This window comes from Chionomys nivalis, chromosome 16 (genome assembly GCF_950005125.1).
Source record: "Chionomys nivalis chromosome 16, mChiNiv1.1, whole genome shotgun sequence".
NCBI lineage: Eukaryota > Metazoa > Chordata > Mammalia > Rodentia > Cricetidae > Chionomys > Chionomys nivalis.
The window spans coordinates 30,324,082-30,344,804 of NC_080101.1; the positions used below are offsets into that span (position 1 = coordinate 30,324,082).

The following is a 20,723-nucleotide window of genomic DNA, read 5'->3' on the forward strand; positions in this document are numbered from 1 at the left end:
GATTGGACCTGACTTCATTTGGGGTCACTTATAAATATTCCTGACTATCTTAGGGAAGCATTTTTTTTCTTGTCTGCCCTTTGCATTTGTGGAATAATTTCCTGTTTGTGTATCTCATAATCTGTGTTGGTGAACACTGGACATTTTAATTCACATGTATAATGACTCATTTAGTCACACACACAAGGATCCCAAAGTTTGGTTTCAGTCTATTTCACATTTCATTTTTCTCCCTCATGTTTTCTTTAGTACTGTTCTCAATGAAACTTATGGATCTCTTATGGATCTTGTATGACTTCTGTGTGCCTACTGGTTTCACTGATGGCTATTTGGTTTTAGTTGTTTTGTTTTGTCTTTGTTCCTTTGCTTGTTTTTATTTTAAAGTTCCTGTTTTTAACTTTTATGCCTGGCTTCAGAGTTCTCACTGTTGTAAGAAGAGCTGAGCCAATGACTAATTGGAATGTTTGTTAATAGTCTTGATTATACTATTCGTGTCCTAAACAAATATGTCTGAAATCACATCCTCAAACATCAACTCCTCAACAACAAAGCTTGTACTTTCTAATAGCTCCCTGTGTAGTATCCTGGTCAGCAAGTGAAAAACTAGTGTTGTCATCACTGTACCAACATTTCTTTTCATTGGAATGGCTTTGAATATGCCGAGACCTTTTAGAATCCTAGGAAAATTCCAGAGCTTACCAAATTTCTATAGGCAATACAGTTCTCTAACCATTTCTTCCTTCCTCTGAATGTGTGGCCAATTGATCCTAATTGAGATAAGGGCTTTAGGCAAAGAAGATGTTGCTAGTAGGTTATTTATTATTGTTATAATAATTATTACCTGGAAGTTGTGTGTCTTCCCCTGTTGGTATAAAAGCTATAACATATCAAAAACAACAATAACAACAACAAACCTGAGAAAACAGAAGTAGCCAGAAATCTTCAAGCTGTGTTATTATGTTGACAATGGGAGGATGCTAGTACTGAATCTTCAGAGGTCACAACTATCAGAACCTCAGAAGACTATTCAACCTTGCAACAAACAACCACCACTCTCTGCTAAAAAACAGAGAAGAAACAGAAACAAAGTATCAACACATTCACCCAAAAAAGACAAGACCAGTTATCAGCACCTATAATTACAATATTCACAATCTTAGATGTGTATACTCTAGGGAAAAAAACACACAAACATAATCAAAAACAACAAGGCTAATATGTCTCTGCTGGAACAAGGTACCTTACCACTACAGACCTGGGAATTTCAATATAGCTGAAACGTTATACAAAAGTCCTTGACATAGCCTTTCTATAATGACAGAATTTCTTTTATTTATTTATTTATTTTTATTTTTAATTTTTTTTAGAATTTTTTAAAGAGATAAATAAAATCCAGTAAAGAAATATATGGGTACATAAACAAACAGTTGAACAAGTGAATAAAGAACTTCTTAAGACTTGAAATCAGAAATAAAACTGTAAAAGAAAACCCAAGTGGGAAATCTGGAAATGAAAAATTTAGGAACACAGGCAGGAATCTCAGTGGCAAGGCTCATAAGAAGAATACAGGAGATGTATGAGAGAATCTCAGACACTGAAGCCACATTAGGAGAAATAAATTCCTTGATCAAAGAAAATGTTTGGTCTAAAAAGCTCCTTTCACAAAAAAATGAAAAAAAAAAACAGGACTCTTCGAAAATTTAGGTATAAGACTATTGGGAATAAAGGAAGAAAAAGAAATCAAAAACAAAGACACAGACTATATTTTCAACAAAAACATAGAATAAAAATTCCCTACTTTGCAATATGAGATTCCTCTCAAGGTACAAGAAGCATACTAAACATTAAATAAACTAGATCAATATAGAAAATCCCCTCAGGCCATAACAAAAACACTACAAGTATAGAACCAAAAAAGGTGTAATGATATTGGTCAAGCCCAATTTCTAAGTGGAGACTTTAAAAGCCAGAGAACCTGAACATATATTCTACACATTCTAAACATTCCCAGACTACCATACCCAGCAGAACTTTCAATCACAACTAGTGTATAAAATAAAACATTTCATGATAAAACCAAATTTAAGTAACATCTAGCTATAAACCCTTTCCCTCAAAAGATGCTCGAACAAAAACTCCAACCCAAAAAATTATGCAAATCCAAGAAAAAGCAAAGAATAATTAATTCCAGACCAGAAAATTTAGAGAGGAAACACACACATACACAGACACACCAGTACACCAACACAAAAAATCATAACTAAGAATCACAAACAATAAATAGTCCCAGATTAGAAAAATCAAAAATTAAATCACACACACAAACACACACACGCACACACACACACACCAGAAAAAAAAGGGAACCAACAAACACTCTTCATTGATACAATCAATATTTTTTTTTTTTTTTTGTGGAAAGTAGAACTTTAATAATTAAGTCCAATCTTATCTTGAGAAAGGGAGAGCAGTGACAGTGTTTATGCAACTGGAATCGTTACTTTTAATAAAGATCATATCCACTTTTCTACAAGTCAGTTTTCCTTAATCAGGACTGTCCAACGAAGCATTGTTAGCCGTTCATGATCTGAATTGTGGGGTATGAATTAAATTACGGTACACATTAAAAGTCATGAGACATGTGTTTTGTAATAAATAAGGCAGTGGAGTTACTCCTTAGTAGCCTTTTTAAGATAAGCTATTAGGTCCGCCCTCTCTCCCTTCTTCTTAATTCCAGCGAAGATCATTTTTGTTCCAGGGATGTACTTTTTGGGATTCTCCAAATACTCCATCAGGGTGTCCTCTCCCCAGGTGATGCCTTTATTCTTGTTGGCGTCTGTGTAAGAGAATCCAGCCGCCTGACCTGTCTTCCTCCCAAACAGACCGTGGAGGTTTGGTCCAGTCTTATGCTTGCCTCCCTTTTCCACAGTGTGGCACTGGGCACACTTCTGAACAAAAATCTTCTTCCCTTTCTCAACGTCACCCATTTTTAATTCGCTCCCGGGTGATCAAGACCACCAACGCTGCTGCGACCCGAAGACGGACGTCCCGCTCTCTAGCCCAAGGACACGCAGGCCCGCGCCTGATACAATCAATATTAATTGTCTCAATTTGCCGATAGAAAGACACAGGTGCACCCTCCTGCTACATTCAGGAATCACAACATAGCATCAAATACCAACATTACGTTAGGGTAAAAGAATAGGGAAAGATACTCTACACAAATTGACACAAGAAGCAAGCTGTGACAGTCACTTTGATATCTGAAAAAAAATAGACTTCAAAACTAATCAAAATAGATATAGAAGGACACTACATACTCATAAAATAAAACCCACCAGTGGACATTGCAATACTTAACATCTTTGCTACAGTTATAAGGGTACACAAGTTTGTAAATGGAACACTACTAAACAGCTTAAATCACATATTGGACCTCACACACTGATAGTAAGAGAATTAAATACCCCATTTCCACTAATAGACTTGCTTTCCACATGAAAAGTAAACAGAGAAATGAAGTTACATGATCTTATCAACCAATGCTTCTAACAGATATTTATAGAACATTTCATCTAAACACAAAGAATAGACTGTTGTTTAAGCACTTCATGGAATTTCCTACAAAACTGACCACATTATCATACAAGAAGCAAGTCTAAACAGACTTGGTAGAATAATATGGTATGAATCATATAAATAATATGGATTTTATTATGAAATATTGCGAATAACACCTCATATCTGACCACCAAGTATTACTGATGGACATCAATAGTAATAGAAACAATAGAAAAGTTACTAACTCCAGAAAATGAAGAACTCACAATAGAATGAAAACTATAAATTAAGAAATAAATTAAAGACTTTTTAGAATTTAGTGGAAATGAACACACAACATACCCAAACTTACGTTGTTGTAATAAAAGCGGCAGGGCTGCATCCCCAGCACCCAGCCGCCCGCATGGCTAGCTTATGCCCCGAAATAATTACACGGAAACTGTATTCTTTTAATCACTGCCTGGCCCATTAGCTCCAGCCTCTTATTGGCTAGCTCTTACATATTGATCTAACCCATTTCTAATATTTTGTGTAGTACCACGAGCTGGCTTACCAGGAAAGATCTTAACCTGCGTCTGTCTGGAGTGGGAGAATCATGGCGACTCAGTGACTCAGTTTCTTTCTCCCAGCATTCTCTTCTGTTTACTCCACCCACCTAAGGGTTGGCCAATCAAATGGGCCAAGGCAGTTTCTTTATTAGTTAACCAATGACCTTCCTCCATCATTACGTGGTACAATAAAAGCAGTTCTAAGAGGCAAGTTCATAGCACTAAGAGCCTACACAAAGATATTGGAAAATTCTAAGTAACTTAATATTTTACATGAAAACTCTGGCACAAAAAGGGGGAAATCATGTCCAGATGGAGTTGACAGCAAGAAATAATCAAATTCAGGCCTTAAACTGATAAAGCAGAAATAAAAGAATAAAAAGTACAAATAATCATTGAAACAAAGAGCTGGTTCTTTGAGGAAATCTGTAGATTGACAAACCCTAATCAGAAATCTTAAAGACAAAGGAAGAAGACACAAATCAGCAAAATTAGAGATGAAAAGCAGACATAACAACAGGGAATTCAGAGACTCTTAGACATACTTTAAAAACCTGTACTCCACCAAGTTTGAAACTCTGAAACAAATGGATAATTTTTTCAATACACACGATCTACTAAAGTTAAATAAAGATCAGATAAGAAATTTAAAGAAACCCATAAACTCTAGTTAAAATAGGGGCAGTCATTAAAAGCCTCCCAACCCTCAGGAGTTCAACTCAGAGAATCAACTAAGCCGGGCTCATAGGTGAAGAGGAAATCCCGCACTAGCTCAGAACTGAGTATAATAAAGGGTTATTTATGTAGGGTAGACTCACAGGTCACAGTCTTCTGCATGAACAGGGAACAGGAACCAAATCCAGCAACCAGAAGAGAGATAGAGTGCATGCTTTACATCAGCATTTATAGTATAAGAAGCCATGCCCACCCAAGTGGACTGGTATCTTAAAGGCTACTGGCTGAAGGAGTTCCTGTAGCACCGCCCCCTTAATTAATGAAGCAATTGTCATCACATGCTGACAAGGATGTTGAGTAAGAAAAACACTCATCAATTTCAGGTGTGTGTGCAAACTTGTTCGGTCACATGGTAAATCAGTGCAGTAGCTATTTAGAAAGACAAAAATCCATTTGTCTCAAAATTCAGCTCTATTACTCTTGGGTATTTGCTAAAGGATGCATCATCGTACCGGAGATACTTGCCCAATCTTGTTAATTTCTGTTCTATTCTTAATAAACATAAACAACACAGATGCCCTTCAGCAGCTAAATGGATAAGGGGAATCTGGTATATATATATTTACAAAATGAATTATTCCTGAGCCATTAGAATGGTTAAATCATGAAATTCTCAGGTAAAGAGATGGAACAAGAAAAAATCATCCTGAGGGATATGGATGTTAACTGTTAAGTTAATGATTACCAAATGACAATCCACATAAACACAGAGATTAGATACTGAGTAGGAAATGGGGTCATGAATAGATATCCCTAGGAAAGGATATAGAATAGATAGTTATGGCTGTACAACTGTAATTTCATTCTTGCACATAAATTCTCAACCATCAGATCATGATACAAAAAGCAGAGAGTGAGCTTGTGTTTTTATTATATGTCAAAGACTGAGGTACCTTAGTACACAGCTGGTGTTTGAGACAGGAATGTTTGTTATGCTCATGTGATTTTTAATCTACCATAACTAATGTTAATAATGATAAAACATCTATCTTTCTATCCAACAGTATAATAAGCATATTAAATGTAATGAGTAGTTATTAAATGCCATGTATTATAAATAAAAAACAAATGACATTATTTCTATCTTTATTTACAAGTTATGAATATCCCTCTAATTTATTCATTTGCATTCATAATCTGTGTTTTCAAACAACAGAGACAGAACCATACAGAGTCATGTTTGCTGCACATTGTTAAAATACATTGTCATATTGATTCTGCAATAACTGATAGAAATTATGTCTCAATATCTGTGCATTCCAAGCCTGCTACCAGGTTGATAATAGACACAGAGTGGGCAGAAGTTCCTCACAGCCTTGATAACATGTGCACAAACTAAGTCGAATCACAATTGTCCCTGTGTCTTGTGGAAACTGCGTCTGCCTCTATTCAGCAGATTGTGCTTTGGTTGATAACTAAATTGTTGAGTTTCCAAATTCAACAAAAAAATTGTTCTAAACAAAGAGTTTTAATATCTGTATAATTTCCCTAAATTTTCATTGTTCTTACAATGTTCCATCCTCATTATAACACGGATATAGCAGCCTCTTCATTATTGTCTGCATAGTATACTGAGACAGGTACATTTACTTTCTTAAGTGATTAACAAAGAAAGAAACTTGGGCTGTGTTCTTGATACAGAATCTGTCTCTTAGTGGTCTTTGAGGGTAACTCATTGAGCCAAAGGGAATTCAATATCCTCTTCAATATGCATGTTTTGCTGGTTAGGATCTATCTATCTATCTATCTATCTATCTATCTATCTATCTATCTATCTATCATCTATCTGTCTGTCTATCTATCTATCTATCTATCTATCTATCTATCTATCTATCTATCTATCATATTTCTATAAATTTTCTCCCAAACACTCATTTAACGTGATCCTGTCTAGACTTTAAGGAAATAAACAGAAGTAGCAACCAGGTTAATGCTACTCAAATAAAAGTTGAACTAGCTTTATTAGTTTCAGAGAAAAACAAGCTTCAAAACAAGAAAAATACTGATAAATGGGCTTCAGGTGTGTAGGGGTAACTTATTAGAGCTACTTAGCTTCAATACTATCTGTATTTTCTGGAATCCAAGGACAGTCTCGGAATCAAGGGAAGAGGGTATGTAAACTTATCTGTTTTGATGGAAACAGGACCAGTAATATTCTGTATTTGTGAAATTATAGAGATGACATTTTATTCTGACCAGACCAGTAAGTTTCTGAAAATCGACAGCTTTCTCTATCTATCTAATGCTTTCAGTACCATATTTCCATAGTGCCAAGAACACAGCATAGGTTTCTTTCATTGTTGCAATCACTTAAGAAAGTAAATGTATCTGTCTCAGTGTACTATGCAGACAAGAAAGAAGAGTCTGCTGATCAGTGTTATAGTGAGAATGAGATATTGTAGGAACCATGAGGATTTAGGGAAATTATACAGATAGTGCAACAATGTGTTCAGAACAATTTATTTTTGTTAGATTTGGAAACTCAGCAATTTACAGTTATCAGTCAAAGCACTAACTCAAAGTTATCAGGAGGTTGAAACCAGTGATCTGAGCACCTAGTTCATCCAAGGATTTTAAATCCCTAAAAGAGTTGTTAGAGCACTGAGCCAGATCCATCTGAAAGTCATCCGGAGGCTGCCTCACATGATTTTAAACTCTGAGAAACTCATGAATAATCATGAAACAAGCAAGAATCATTTAATGCAACTCATTTCAGAACATTTCTATAATCAAATCTAATACAGTAAATTGTGTTACGTTTTCAATTCCTTATCTATATAAACCTTTGTGTTATTTCTTTGTTCTCTCTCAAATGTGTGTGTATTATAGAATTCCAAGTTTATAATTTATTGATTTTATGAAAGTGAAATGTAAAATAGACTGATGTTCTTATGTATTAAATGTACACATGATGTTGGATTTTCATATCTTTTTCAAAATGTCAAGCCTATGATATTTATCTGTATGCTCTTTCAAATTTTCATCAAACAGTGAGGCTTAAACATATACACATATGAGCAACACCATATGGAATCAGTAGAATATATTTGTATATACAAATGCATGCAATATGTGTATGCAACAAAAATTAAAGACGACATCATAAATTTGAGAGGGAGTAGAGACACCAGAGTTGAAAGGAAGAAAGTGAAGATGGGAATGAAATGAATATAACATTTAGGTATGAAATTATTCAAAATAATTACCCTAAATTTTAAATAAAATACTGAAGAACTAATAGATAAGCGTCCCCACATAAATCATTTAGCTATTTAAATTAATGAGTAAAATGTGAATATGAAGCTTTGATAAAAACAAGAATAATGCTAGAATTTACAAAGACTAGGAGACTACCTGAAAGATGTTGCATTTATGAGCCTATAATCAATGAAAGGGTAGGGCTTTCTGTGACACAGCTGCTTTGTGGTCACCTGTGGTCCTGCCCGTAAACTATCACCCAGTTCTGCTTGTAATCCAATTAAACTCTGGTGCTTACTAAGTTCTAATTTGATGAAACTGTTACCTTGGCTTGCCCTTAATACCCTATTTGGGGCATATGGACATCTTTAACATTTCCTCAGGATGAGGTCATGCAAACAGACAGCTAGAATGTTGATGGGATATAGTCATGCTTGATAAAGAAAGAATAGCTAATGTTAAAATTCATGCTCTGAGCATGAATGCTCATGTGCTTCATTTTTCAAATTTTATTGCATTTCAAAGTCTTTGAATACAACTTTGGAAAATCGCCCATGCTACTGAAATTTACATCTCATATACCAACATAGCCTTGAGACCAAACACATGAAAATATACTCTGCATTATTAATTGCCAGATTACACAAGTGAAAACTGTAGTATGGGATTATTATACCTACTAGTGTGGCTAATGTATAATATTAAAAATGCAGACTCTTAAATATTAAGCAACAATAGTGTTTGTACTTTTCTGGCTTAAATGTAAATGATAAAAATCATTTTAGAGACTATTTTCTAATTTCACTTACTTTTTAAACATACATTTTCATATAGCCCTAAAATCAAACCATTAAATATCGACCTACAGAAAATAAGGTTTGTATTCTTCAAATAGTTCATGTAAGAATGTCTATAATAGCTTTCTTTTTTACATCTGAGTGCAAAAGGAATCCAAATGAAATTGGGAAAAAGTGTTTAGCTATAGAATGAAAAATGTATAAAGTTACTTATATTCCTAATGTAATATATTTTACTATGCAAATAATGCAATAGCTATTAAATACTAAGGAATGTACAGAGTTGATGAGTTTCATTATGTTAATTTTCATAGTGGATACCTCACAGTATTAATATGAATGAAATAAAAGGAAGCATGCCTAGCATCCCTGAGTACCTGCTTATGTTCTCCAGTGCAATGGCTAGTTGTCAGGTAATCTGCTCATCATTTCATCGGTATGCACTAAATGCTTATTAAGGGACTAATATTTATCAGTCACTGAATGTAGTGGCAAGAATGCAAGCAAATAAGCTTTTAAGTATCTTCAGGTATCTCCTATCATATAAAGAAGATGAATAGATGAATACTGGAATCTGCCATAATTGATTAAACCTTTTATATATTTCAAATTTTAAATATTTAAATATGCTTCCATACAGTATATTTTGACCATAGTCTACCCTCTTCCCCAAGGCTCTCAGTTTTCTTCACCTTCTTCTTATCCTATTTTATGTTCTCTTTAATTAAAAATATAAACTAACAAACAAAAGTACAAAAAGGAAACAAAGCAACAACATCAAAACAAAACAAAAACAAATGAAAAAGATGAATTAAGAAAAAAAGGGTGAAATAGTTTTCAGTAATAAAATGACACTGGATATATCAACTAAACTCCACAGCAACCCATGCCCAGATATAGCTGACCACCATAGAACAGAATACAAATATGTCAGGTAATCTATTCACCATTTCGTTGGTATGCACTAAATGTTTATTAAGGGACAAATAAACATTTTATTTTGATATATTTTTGTTTTGATATATTTTGTTTATGCATTTTAATTGGATGCATCATATCTTAAATGAGATATTCTGTTATTGTAAGAACAAAAAAGAATGAGTAGCATATTTAAAATGTTCACTAAATCTAAATTAAGGTACTACTACTATCAAAATTAGCCCAAATCAGTTTAAAAATAGATTTTACCCTAGGTGTCTCAGTTGTCTAGTCTGTGGTTCTCAAGCATTATTGGGCATGAGTTCCAACTCAGGGAGTGAAGCTTTAGTCAAAGCAGACATTGGTTGAATACGTCACAATTTCTGTGCCTCCACTGCCCTAGACTAGATAGCCCAGAGACAGGGTAGAACTGAAGCACTATTAGGATATATATTCAGCTATAGTCATATTTAGCGCCTCATTCAGTCATCAACAGAGAAGCCTCCTCGTGCAGCAGATGAGAACTGATGCAGAGACCCATAAGCAGACATTGTGGGGAGAGAGAGAGAGAGAGAGAGAGAGAGAGAGAGAGAGAGAGAGAGAGAGAGAGAGAGAAAGACAGAGAGACAGAGAGACAGAGAGAGACAGAGACTTTAAGCCAGATTACTCCATCAAATCACTTCTCTCAGATTTAAGGAAACCATGAGGCAGAGGAGGTGAAAGATTATAAGGGGCAGAGGGGATGACAAGCACCAGGAAAGCAAGGCCCTCTAAATCAACTAAGCAAGGCCCTTATGACCTCACAGAGACAGAAGCAGCAAGCACAGTGTCTACATGTATCTGTTCCTAGTCTTCTGCATATATATTATAGTTTTATGGGGCTCCCAAATGCATGAACGAGGAGATATCTCATTCTTGTGCTTGTTTATTTTCCTTCCATTGGATTTCCTTATCCAGCCTAGGTGAGATTTTTTTTTTTGCCTTATTTAATCATATTTTTCGTCATGTTTGGTTGTTTTATTGTAGAAGCCTGTTCTTTCTAATGAGACACAGAGAAGAAGAGCATCCAGAGGGTAGAGGAGGTGAAGCTAGGAGGAGCAGAGGGATAGAAAGCTACAGTCAGGATATATTATATGAGAAAACAACTTAGTTTTCAATAATAGGGTAAAAATGAGAAAATGAGCCAACTAGAGCTGAATTATTAGATAATATTATTCTGTTCCCTTTGTAATGATCAATGATCCCCAAAAGTAACTACACAATTTATTAATGCCAGTCACTAGGAAACTATAGTTTTCTATTCTGCCAAGGGTGGAAGAGAGTTCATTGGGCAAGGAACCCTCTCTAGGGAACTGATGGTGATTGATAGCAGGGGTAAAGAAGAGTCATTGTCTACTGTGGTGTACCCATTTTTTGTTTTTGTTTTTTTGTTTTGAGTAGCCTGTATTCCAATGTCCAAATGGGTGCTTTCTTTTAAACTTGGTAGGTTTAAAATGAAAACAAAACAAAAAAAAATAAAAACCTAGAAGTAAGTAAAAGAGAAACAATTATTTCTATTGGTATTAAGACTTGAGAGGAAGAGGGTAGATTGATGTGGGAAAATCGTAAGAGAAAGTGGTAGGTGAGTGTGACCACAAAATGTGGAATAAATGGTTAAAATAGGTCTGTGGCCAGGCAAAATATCACAGAAGTGTGAGAGTTGTAAAAGGTGCTCCTCACCTTTAGGGAGCCAGGAACAGAGGAAGGAAAGATACACGTAAACAAAGACAGGCTCCAGGTACTTCCCTGCAAAGAAATAAACCCGACTTCCTTCCTTTTTACAACCTTCCTAAATGTCATCAAAGGAATCCATAGAGTGATTACGTCAGGGCTCGTATGACCCAGTCAGTGCTCCATGTTTAAATCTACTCGCTGAGAGAATCAAGACTTCAACACATGAGCGTTTTATCAGGCGATAGTTCAAGTCCAAACCACAGTCCTGTGTTATAATAATGAGTATAAAACCCATCTTGGCATGGATTTTTTTCTCTCCCTTCTAATAACAGCAGACAGGACCATCTGCGCTCATGTGTGTTTGAAGTAGCCTTCTTTATGTTCTGTCCTCAGACCACTTCTTTTCAGATTGATTGAAAGGTTTTTCATCTTTGCAAATTAGTGACTGAAAAGTGGAAGGAAACAGATTTTACGAGTTTTATTCAGAACTCTCACAGTTAATGCATATTTGCAATTATATTTTGAGGAGTGATTTTAGTGCTGTGTTATAATAAAATAAAATGAGAGCCTCTTTATTTGCACTGAGGGGAGATTGGTTCTAAACTTTACAGGGCTTTTTTTTTTTTTAAAAAAAAACTGAATATTCCTACCTTGGATGAAGTTTTGGTAATTTGATCATATGGAATAAGAAATATTAGGAGCCTGATGTGAATTCTGCAGGGATTCACTACTAACAAAGCCATTCTTCTCCAGTGGCCTTTCTCTTTCTTTAGCCATCTGAGAGGAAGAATGTGAGCTGTGTGTACAAACATACAAACTGAATAACTATAGAAATAGTCCAGAAATATAAAAGGAAAATGTGTGTCCTCCACAGCCTTCTCATTTGGTACAAATTAGCACAAAAACAAATGTTTCACTGTTACCAGTAAATGCTATTTCTGTTAGTCATATCTACAGAGCCTTTCTTTTCTCACTTTTTTCAAATCATTACCAAGCAGAGATATCATTTCTTAGGAAAACGTTATTATTTTTATTGCAGAATTGGAACACAACTGTATTGCAGCCTGTCATTTTGTCATGTAGAGAAAGGTTTTCCTTAAAATGTGTTAGAATAATAACATATAAAATATTTATTTTTCTATATTCATTTTAGTGGGAATTACAAAATCACTTACTATTATAAGGACTCCAAATATTTCTTCAGTATCACCTACATGAATATTTATTACTTGATACAGTTTTATATATAATTCTAGATATTTCTGTGTTGAAAGTAGCTTTCTGTTAATCTTCTGATTTATCTATGGTAAAAAGAGAAAACTGGGTCCTGCCAGTTGGTCTCTGAATCCCACATGTAAGCAACATACACATGAACAAATAAATAAATAAATGTCTTAAAAATATTTTCTGATATAAAAATCACCCAAGTCTGCAAAGTGAATAATTGACGCCATTATTGGAAAAACTTACACATTTCCTATGGTAACGTAAATGTTACCATGAATTAATATGAAATATTTTTTGAATGACCAGAAGTTTCATTCCTTCTGAAATTATAGCTTCCAATGTTGTACACTACACTCACCAAAGCATCATTTGCTCAATTGATAAATACATCCAAGTATGACAACACAGGTATATCTTTGTTCTCATTTTTCTTCTTTTGAGAGCAATTAATTAATAGTCAATCATGTCTACATATCTTTTCCAAAAGTCATTTTATTGATTGTTTTTCCATCTTTCTGTTTTCCTGTGAACCTACACCCTACCATTATGCCGTCATCCTTGAAACTGAATATTGATGTTGAAGGTTCCCAGCTCCAGAAAACTAATGTTTAAGGCTCAGAATGACAAATGTCCATCAATTTATTATGTTGGATAAACTGTCAGCACAATTTAGATATAGTCATTTTAACCTCTCACATTATTTTTTCTTTTATAGAAAATGGATTTTTTTCATAAAAATATATTCAGATTACTGTTTCTCTTTCTCTACTCCTCCTGTTTCCTCCCCTCCTCTGCTCCCTTTTGAACTTATACACTTTCTGTTTCTCCTTACTAAACAAAGACACATCTAAGGAATAATATAGTCTAAAATAAAACAAAAACGGTCAATTCAGAATAGGAAAAAACAATCAAATGAGAAAAAGTCTTTTGCATATACTTATATATGGGACTCCTGAGTGCATGAATGTTATTCATAAGACAGAGAAACACACATGTTCATGAACACACAAATATCATAAAACACAAAACTGTAAGCCATAATATTTATGGAAAATAGAACTAGCAAAATAGAAAAATTCATAACTTAACAACCATTATGAAACAATGAAATTCCAAAGATTTCATTGGGTTTACTTTTGTTGGCCACAAACTGCTGGGCATGGAGCCTACCTTTCAGAGGGTGTGTTTTTCCTATTGATATCCCACTGAAAAAACAAATTTTCCATTTACAAGTTGCTCTCAATTGAAGACAGTATCTGAGTTAGGGATGTGGCTGCATGTACACTTTTCTTCCAAGGTCTGGGAACCTAGGTTGTGTAGACATGTTCAGGTTCTGTGCCTGCTGTATCAGTCTTTGTGAGTTCATATCTCAGTCAACTTATGTTATGTCTTGAAGGACTTATTGTCCTCTATTCCCTCTGACTTTTACACTCTTTCAGGTTCCTTTTGTGCAAAGTTCCCTGAGCCCTAAGGGGAGGAATCTGATAGAGGCATCCTTTGTTGGGACTGAGTGTTCTAAGGTCTCAGACTTTCGGAAATATTTTCTGGCTGTAGGTCTCTTTTTAATCCCATCTACTTCAGGAGAAGACAATGGCTGAGCAAGGGATGAGGTTATGATTATAGCAGAAGGCCATTAGGCATCAATTTACTGCTCTGCTCCTTTAATATAATAGTAGTATTTGTTTCCCCCTAGGTTCTTAGGCTCCCTAGTCTCAGGTTCTTGCCAATCAGCATCAGAGGTGGGTTTCCTCTCATGGAGTAGGCCTAAAGTCAAAACAGATACTGGTTGATTATGCCCTCAAACTTTGTGCCACAATTGCATCAGTATGTCTTGGAGGAAGGTCACCATTGTGAAATGAAAAGTTTGTAGCTGGGTTGGTATTTATGTTTCTCTTTTGAGTAAAAGGAATTTAGAGTATTTTTCCATACCACTAGTCTGTACATGTAGGCTCAAGCTCAACTTCTCCATGTTGAATGAGTTGCTTAGGTGTTGTGTTTCACAATAGAATCTTATTGTCTGTTTCTGGTGAGCCACTTTGATAATAGCCTGTTATTTGGGGATTCCTATAGGATCCTTTTGGCCCCAACTTTTTATAAGTGATAATAACTAAAATTAAAATAATTTTTATTTCGTTTTTAATTTTTTAATCTAGTATTATTTTCCTCTCAGGGTATGAATGATTCCTTAACTCCTCAGTATTGCCTCACTCCAATTACTTTACAGTTTATGAAACTTTTTAAATATTATATTCCAAATAAAATCCTACTAAAGATTTTAATATATTCCAATTCATAATATTCTATTTTTGAGTGGATAACTTTTTTTATAAATAGCCATCACTGGCACAAAAAGAACAAGATATTTCATTTTAGTTCAAATTCCATAATTTAATTTTCTATCATTTTCAACAGGGATACAATGAAATATAATTCTTTTTAAAATGTAGTTAGCCGGGCGGTGGTGGCGCACGCCTTTAATCCCAGCACTTGGGAGGCAGAGGTAGGCGGATCTCTGCGAGTTCGAGACCAGCCTGGTCTACAAGAGCTAGTTCCAGGACAGGCTCCAAAGCCACAGAGAAACCCTATCTCGAAAAACCAAAAAAAAAAAAAAAATAATAATAAAATGTAGTTAATATTTCAGGCAGGTATATATTCTTTTATGAATGAAAATTTTCATTACATTTCCTTATTTGTGATATATGTGTTCACAGACATGGGAATAGGGTCAGAGGATAACTTGTGGGAGTATGTTTTCTACTCTGACCTTGTCAAGGTAAGAGGCAAGCACATTTATTCTCCAAGTCATTTTTGATCCAGGCTCATATTTTTAACAGTCATTCTTCTCCTAGTGACATTTAAGATTACAAGACAAGACAATTGATCAAACTCAGCTGACAAAATCTTTAAATGGAAATAAATGTAAGTTTTCCCTAATAACATCTTTAATATTTAAATTTTTATTAAGACAAAACAAACCCCAGACAAATAATTGCAAGATTTTTTTTAAACCATGGTATATAATAGAAGAATAAACTGGTTAAAACACATTTTCGAATATGATTGACTCTTATGACTTTACTGGGAAGGATGACATTTAGCTGGTGATTAATAGAAAAACACAAAAAGGACCTGTAGAGATGGCTCTGAGTTTGATAGTGTTTGTGTTCTTTCAGAAGACTGGAAATCAGTTCCTAAGCACCTACTATTGGATGCTCATATCCACATTTACTCGAGTTCCAGGGAATCTGATACCCTCTTCTGGCTGTTGGGGATAGTCACACAGATTTATTTACCAACACACAGATACACAAATACATATAGATGAATGAACAGCAAAAGAAATATTAAAAGAGACAAAGAGATACATTGTGTATATGAAAACGTGGATTTTTGCATTGTTTTGTGCTCTATACTTAAATTAATAAAGTCAAAATTGTTTTCTTTTCAACTGCTTGCATATTTTTCATCATGTATCATCTATCTATCTATCAATTTAAGGACCTATTATCATGATGTATTGACCTATGTACCTATCTGTTTAAATTTGAAAAGCTAGATTTATTTACGTTGCATTCCTAGAGAAGAATTCTTCAGGGAGCAGTGAATTCAGAATAAATTGACTTGCTTGTCCTAACCCATTATTTTCCCCTAAAATAGCAGAAGGAGAAGAGTAATGCAATTTATTTTTTAACTTAAATCTGAGAGTTCATTCTCCAGACCAAGCACTAACCCTTACAAAATTATACTGGAATAAATTACATTAAGAAGACTAACAGCTTGTGGCTTGAAATAAAACAATATATTTGGGTATTTGTCTAAGTATATGAAAAATCTCATGCATAGCATGAATACAAAATGACCATGAATATATTTTGATTTAAGAAAATATGTTTTCTGCTTCATTAAATGAAGTCTTTCCTTAAATTCTGCATTTGGCTGAGAAATTTCCTTAAAACTAATGAATTGCTTCTGGAGGAAAGCATTTTAAGATAATAATTTCTTCACGCTTAGTTTGCATGATGTAATTATGTAAGATCAACTTTTTGCTTTTTTTGAAGGTCTAAATTTTACTACTTATCTATTTTAAAATCCTGCATATTAACTTCCTAATATGTGGCTTAAATTGTAAGAATTCTGAAAAGATGACTAATTGCTTCTTTTTTTTTTTTGCTACTTCCTGAAAATAGTTTTAAGCCAATTGAGGGTCTCAATTCCTGCAATACTAGCACTTGCGAGGTCAAGCAGGACTATCAAGAGTTCAAAGCTAGCCGGGCGGTGGTGGCGCACGCCTTTAATCCCAGCACTTGGGAGGCAGAGGCAGGCGGATCTCTGTGAGTTCGAGACCAGCCTGGTCTACAAGAGCTAGTTCCAGGACAGGCTCCAAAACCACAGAGAAACCCTGTCTCGAAAAACCAAAAAAAAAAAAAAAAAAAAAAAAAAAAAAGACACACGTGTTTGCATGCTTGTCAAAAAAAGGACACAGAAAAAGGCCAAGCAAACCCCTTCATTTCTGATCTTATGCGTGCTACCTTTCACAGATTTTGCTTTCTGCAATCTGTGGATATTCTTCTGTACCTATTTCTTACTGCCTATAGGGTATGTTTTCACCACCAGCTTCCCTGGATTTCTACATTTCTCCTGATTTCTTTGCCGGAATAAAGAACCTAATTCCATTTATTAGGACAATACTTAAAAATATTTTCATAGCAATTAAAAAAAAATTCCAACCTGGTCTTCAGAACTACTTCTTGGACAGTGAGGGCTGTTAAACAGAATAACCCTGTTTGAAAAAATAAACAAATAAAAAGGTCCCTTTTCTTGATATTAAGGTAAACAAAACTGCACAAACTCCTGAAATAGAATGAGAAGAGAAAGAAAAAGAGGAGAAAGTTCAGGAGGAGGAGGGGTAAAATAGAAGAGGAAGAGGAGATCAAGAAGACAGAGACAAGAACAAGAAGGAAAAGAAGATGAAGAGGAGCAAGAAAAAAGAATTTACTCTAATTTCTAATTTCTTTCATATGTTAATAATGTTTAGTAGGTTTACCAAAACAAATATCATTCTTCTCTTTTACCTACCAATTGACTGTGGTATTTTTATTTACTGTTTCATATCTAATTTTATCTTTCATTAAATATTCATCAAATTTTGTGTATTCCTGATCAGTGGGTTCATGATCTATATTTAAATATTATGCTAAGTTTAAATATTTTACATTTTGTTTTAGAACCATCAAGGTTATTTAGGTATTACATTGCATTTGCAATAGTATTTTGGTTTTATCAATTGTTTACAAAATAACATTAAGAATCAGCGATTATGACTATCTTCTGAAAAGAACATAATATTTTTCATGCCTTGGAGATGTTTTATTCTATATGGTTTCTGCTTTTGTTAGAAGTTTTTTTTCTAATATTTATGTCTCTTATAAATTATCCTTTCTAATGCAATTATTAGATAAACAAGAATTCATTGTTTTGTAAGAGAATCTTTTCCTGGATGGCTTACAACTTATCAATTAAATCTTTCTTTTATTACATGGGGGAAGATTTCTCCTCAGTATTTTTTTTTTTTGTGTGTGTGTTCTTGTATGAAATAAATCAGCCTTAGTTTCCGAATTCTTAAGCAGAGCAAATCTCACAGTTAACAGAGAAGCATTGGGCTGTGCCTGTCTTAAAGTGGGTTCTACATCAAAACTGCAATAATAACTTTTGTCTATTTAGAAAGTGATCCTTTTTCTTTCCCAAATTTTGGACGGGTTTTAATTTTAGGAATCTTTTTTTAACCATGATTTTGAGAAGCCCATGTAAGGATGAATGTAAAACTACAATACAAATGATTATAGTGAAGTCAGGCTCTTTTGAATATGCCAGATCTTTCATGTGTGACACGTTCAGCTAATTGGAAAGTATCTGTTAATCTGATTTCTGTTATTGAAGAACTTAACGATAGCATCAAAGATGTTTAATCCCAAACAAGTACTCCATTGGGAGATACAGCTAACAGTTTCTCAGCTCCCTCACATCTAACTTCTGCCTTTCCAGGACAAGGCATGCAAGACACTAAGATGCAGCTGAAGTTTTAGTGATATCTCAAACATAAAACATTGTCTTTGTTTCACTTTTCATCTGGAGCATACAATAGTTGTGGGAAAATATAGAATATGGATCTTTATATTTTCATCTGTCTATGCAGTTGCCCAAGTATATAAATACGTCTATGCATATCACATACAAATTGAGTTTGACAGAACACCAAAATATTTTGGTTAACATGTTAATAGAGAATAATAGTTAATAAAAAGACTTGCTGAGGAAGCTTTTAAAGATTACATTGATTTGGTTATCTTTTCTAATTTATCATATAGTTATGTGTTTAGGATGGAGAAGATGCAAAGAACCTCACTGAACAGCTTTCATATATATATATATATATATATATATATATATATATATATATATATATATATAAACAATTATCAGACATAGAAGTCGCCTGGTAAATAGGGATGCGTATGTATTCAGTTATTAATACTGAGAGAATACATTTAGTATTATATGAATTCAAAATCTCATCTATGAAATGAGCAAAATTTTAACAGAAGCTAAAAATGCAATATTACTAAATTTATATGACCTAGGTTTTGGTGTGCTCACTTTGTGAAATATATTCAGCATTTCGATTCTCTTCACTTATTGTCTACAATTTTAGAGCAATAAATTGCTTCAGTAAGTTTTATGAAATACTTTCAATCTTTCTTTGATTTTAAAGGTTTAATGGTTCACAGAAAATACATTTTATGTGTCTGCATTTGAAATATCTGCTTTGTTGAAAATGAAGCCAAGGAGAAATTGAGATCTTATTATTTTCATGACAAGTGTAACTGTGATAGTATAATTTAGATTCATCAATGTTCCATTATTTAAAAGGAATATCAAGGGCCTATCTCTATGTCAGTACTTGGCATAGAGCAGTGAACAAACGGATAATCACAAAATCCAACCTAGAGTGACAACGGTGATTTAAATAAGGACACAAACATTTCCTCCGTGATTTCCGATAATGAAAGCAGTTGTGATAACTTGTGGAAATCCTAGCAAAAAGTAAGAGAAAATTATAGCATAAGTACAAATAGAAGAGTAAAATTACATGGATTGGCTAGGTGGCTAAATGTGTAAGGGCACTTGCTCCGAAGTCTAATGGCGTGAGATTGATCCCCAGAACTTACATTGTGGAATAAATAAAAAGATTACATACATTGTCATTTGAACCACATATAAGCAATTCATAGCAAGATTGTGTCCTTAAAAAACTAAACAGATTTTTCAAATTATCTTTTAAGACGAACTACCATTTTCACATGTCTTTCTCAATCTCTTTATCCAGAGTTTTGAAATTCTCATGGTTGAAGTTTCTCACTTCCATTGTTAGGTTTATTCCAAGATGTGTTAATACCTTGATGTTACTATAAATAAGAGTGTGTCCATAATCTTAATGTGTTGGTGGTATACAGAAAGATTTCTAATCTTGGTTGGTCCTTCTTGATTACTGACACTGTTGATTTTTTTCTAGAAGTTTTCTGGTGGCATTTTTGGGACCTTATTGCAGAAAGTGTATCAGCAGTGTTAGGATTTGAGGTTTCAAAAATTCCATTCCCAGTTCAGAGTCTCTCTCATCATGCTGCCCGTGAGTACTATATTGAAATATACGGAGAGATGAAAATAAAAAGTATCACATTATACGTATTTTTGTGACTCCATTACAACCCAAAACATATAAAGTCAATCTCTACTGATTTTTTTCTATTTTAATGCTCATTGTAAAAAACTCAGATGAACAAAAAGGGAAGAATGATTTAAGAAAAAGTCTTCTTTTTCTAAAGTAATAAAATATTTTGGCTTTGATCATCCCACATATAGGCAATAATAAGTGAATATATATATATATATATACATACATATGTATGATTTGCCAAATAATTCTAGACATATTAAATACTGACAGCTTCTAACTTCACTGATAGGATGT

The 20,723-nt window shown here is 34.0% G+C and overlaps 1 protein-coding gene across 1 annotated transcript; it reads right to left on the reverse strand.

The window, feature by feature from the left end:
• Nucleotides 1-2,420: 2,420 nt before the first annotated feature.
• LOC130888033 (cytochrome c, somatic) lies at nucleotides 2,421-3,078 on the reverse strand. The gene has a single exon (XM_057790855.1). The coding sequence runs from the start codon at nucleotides 2,985-2,987 to the stop codon at nucleotides 2,670-2,672; it is 318 nt and encodes a 105-aa protein (XP_057646838.1). The 5' UTR covers nucleotides 2,988-3,078; the 3' UTR covers nucleotides 2,421-2,669.
• Nucleotides 3,079-20,723: the final 17,645 nt, after the last annotated feature.

Coding starts and splice junctions, on each gene's coding strand:
- LOC130888033 (XM_057790855.1), bottom strand. CDS start 2,987: ATGGGTGACGTTGAGAAAGGGAAGAAGATTTTTGTTCAGAAGTGTGCC.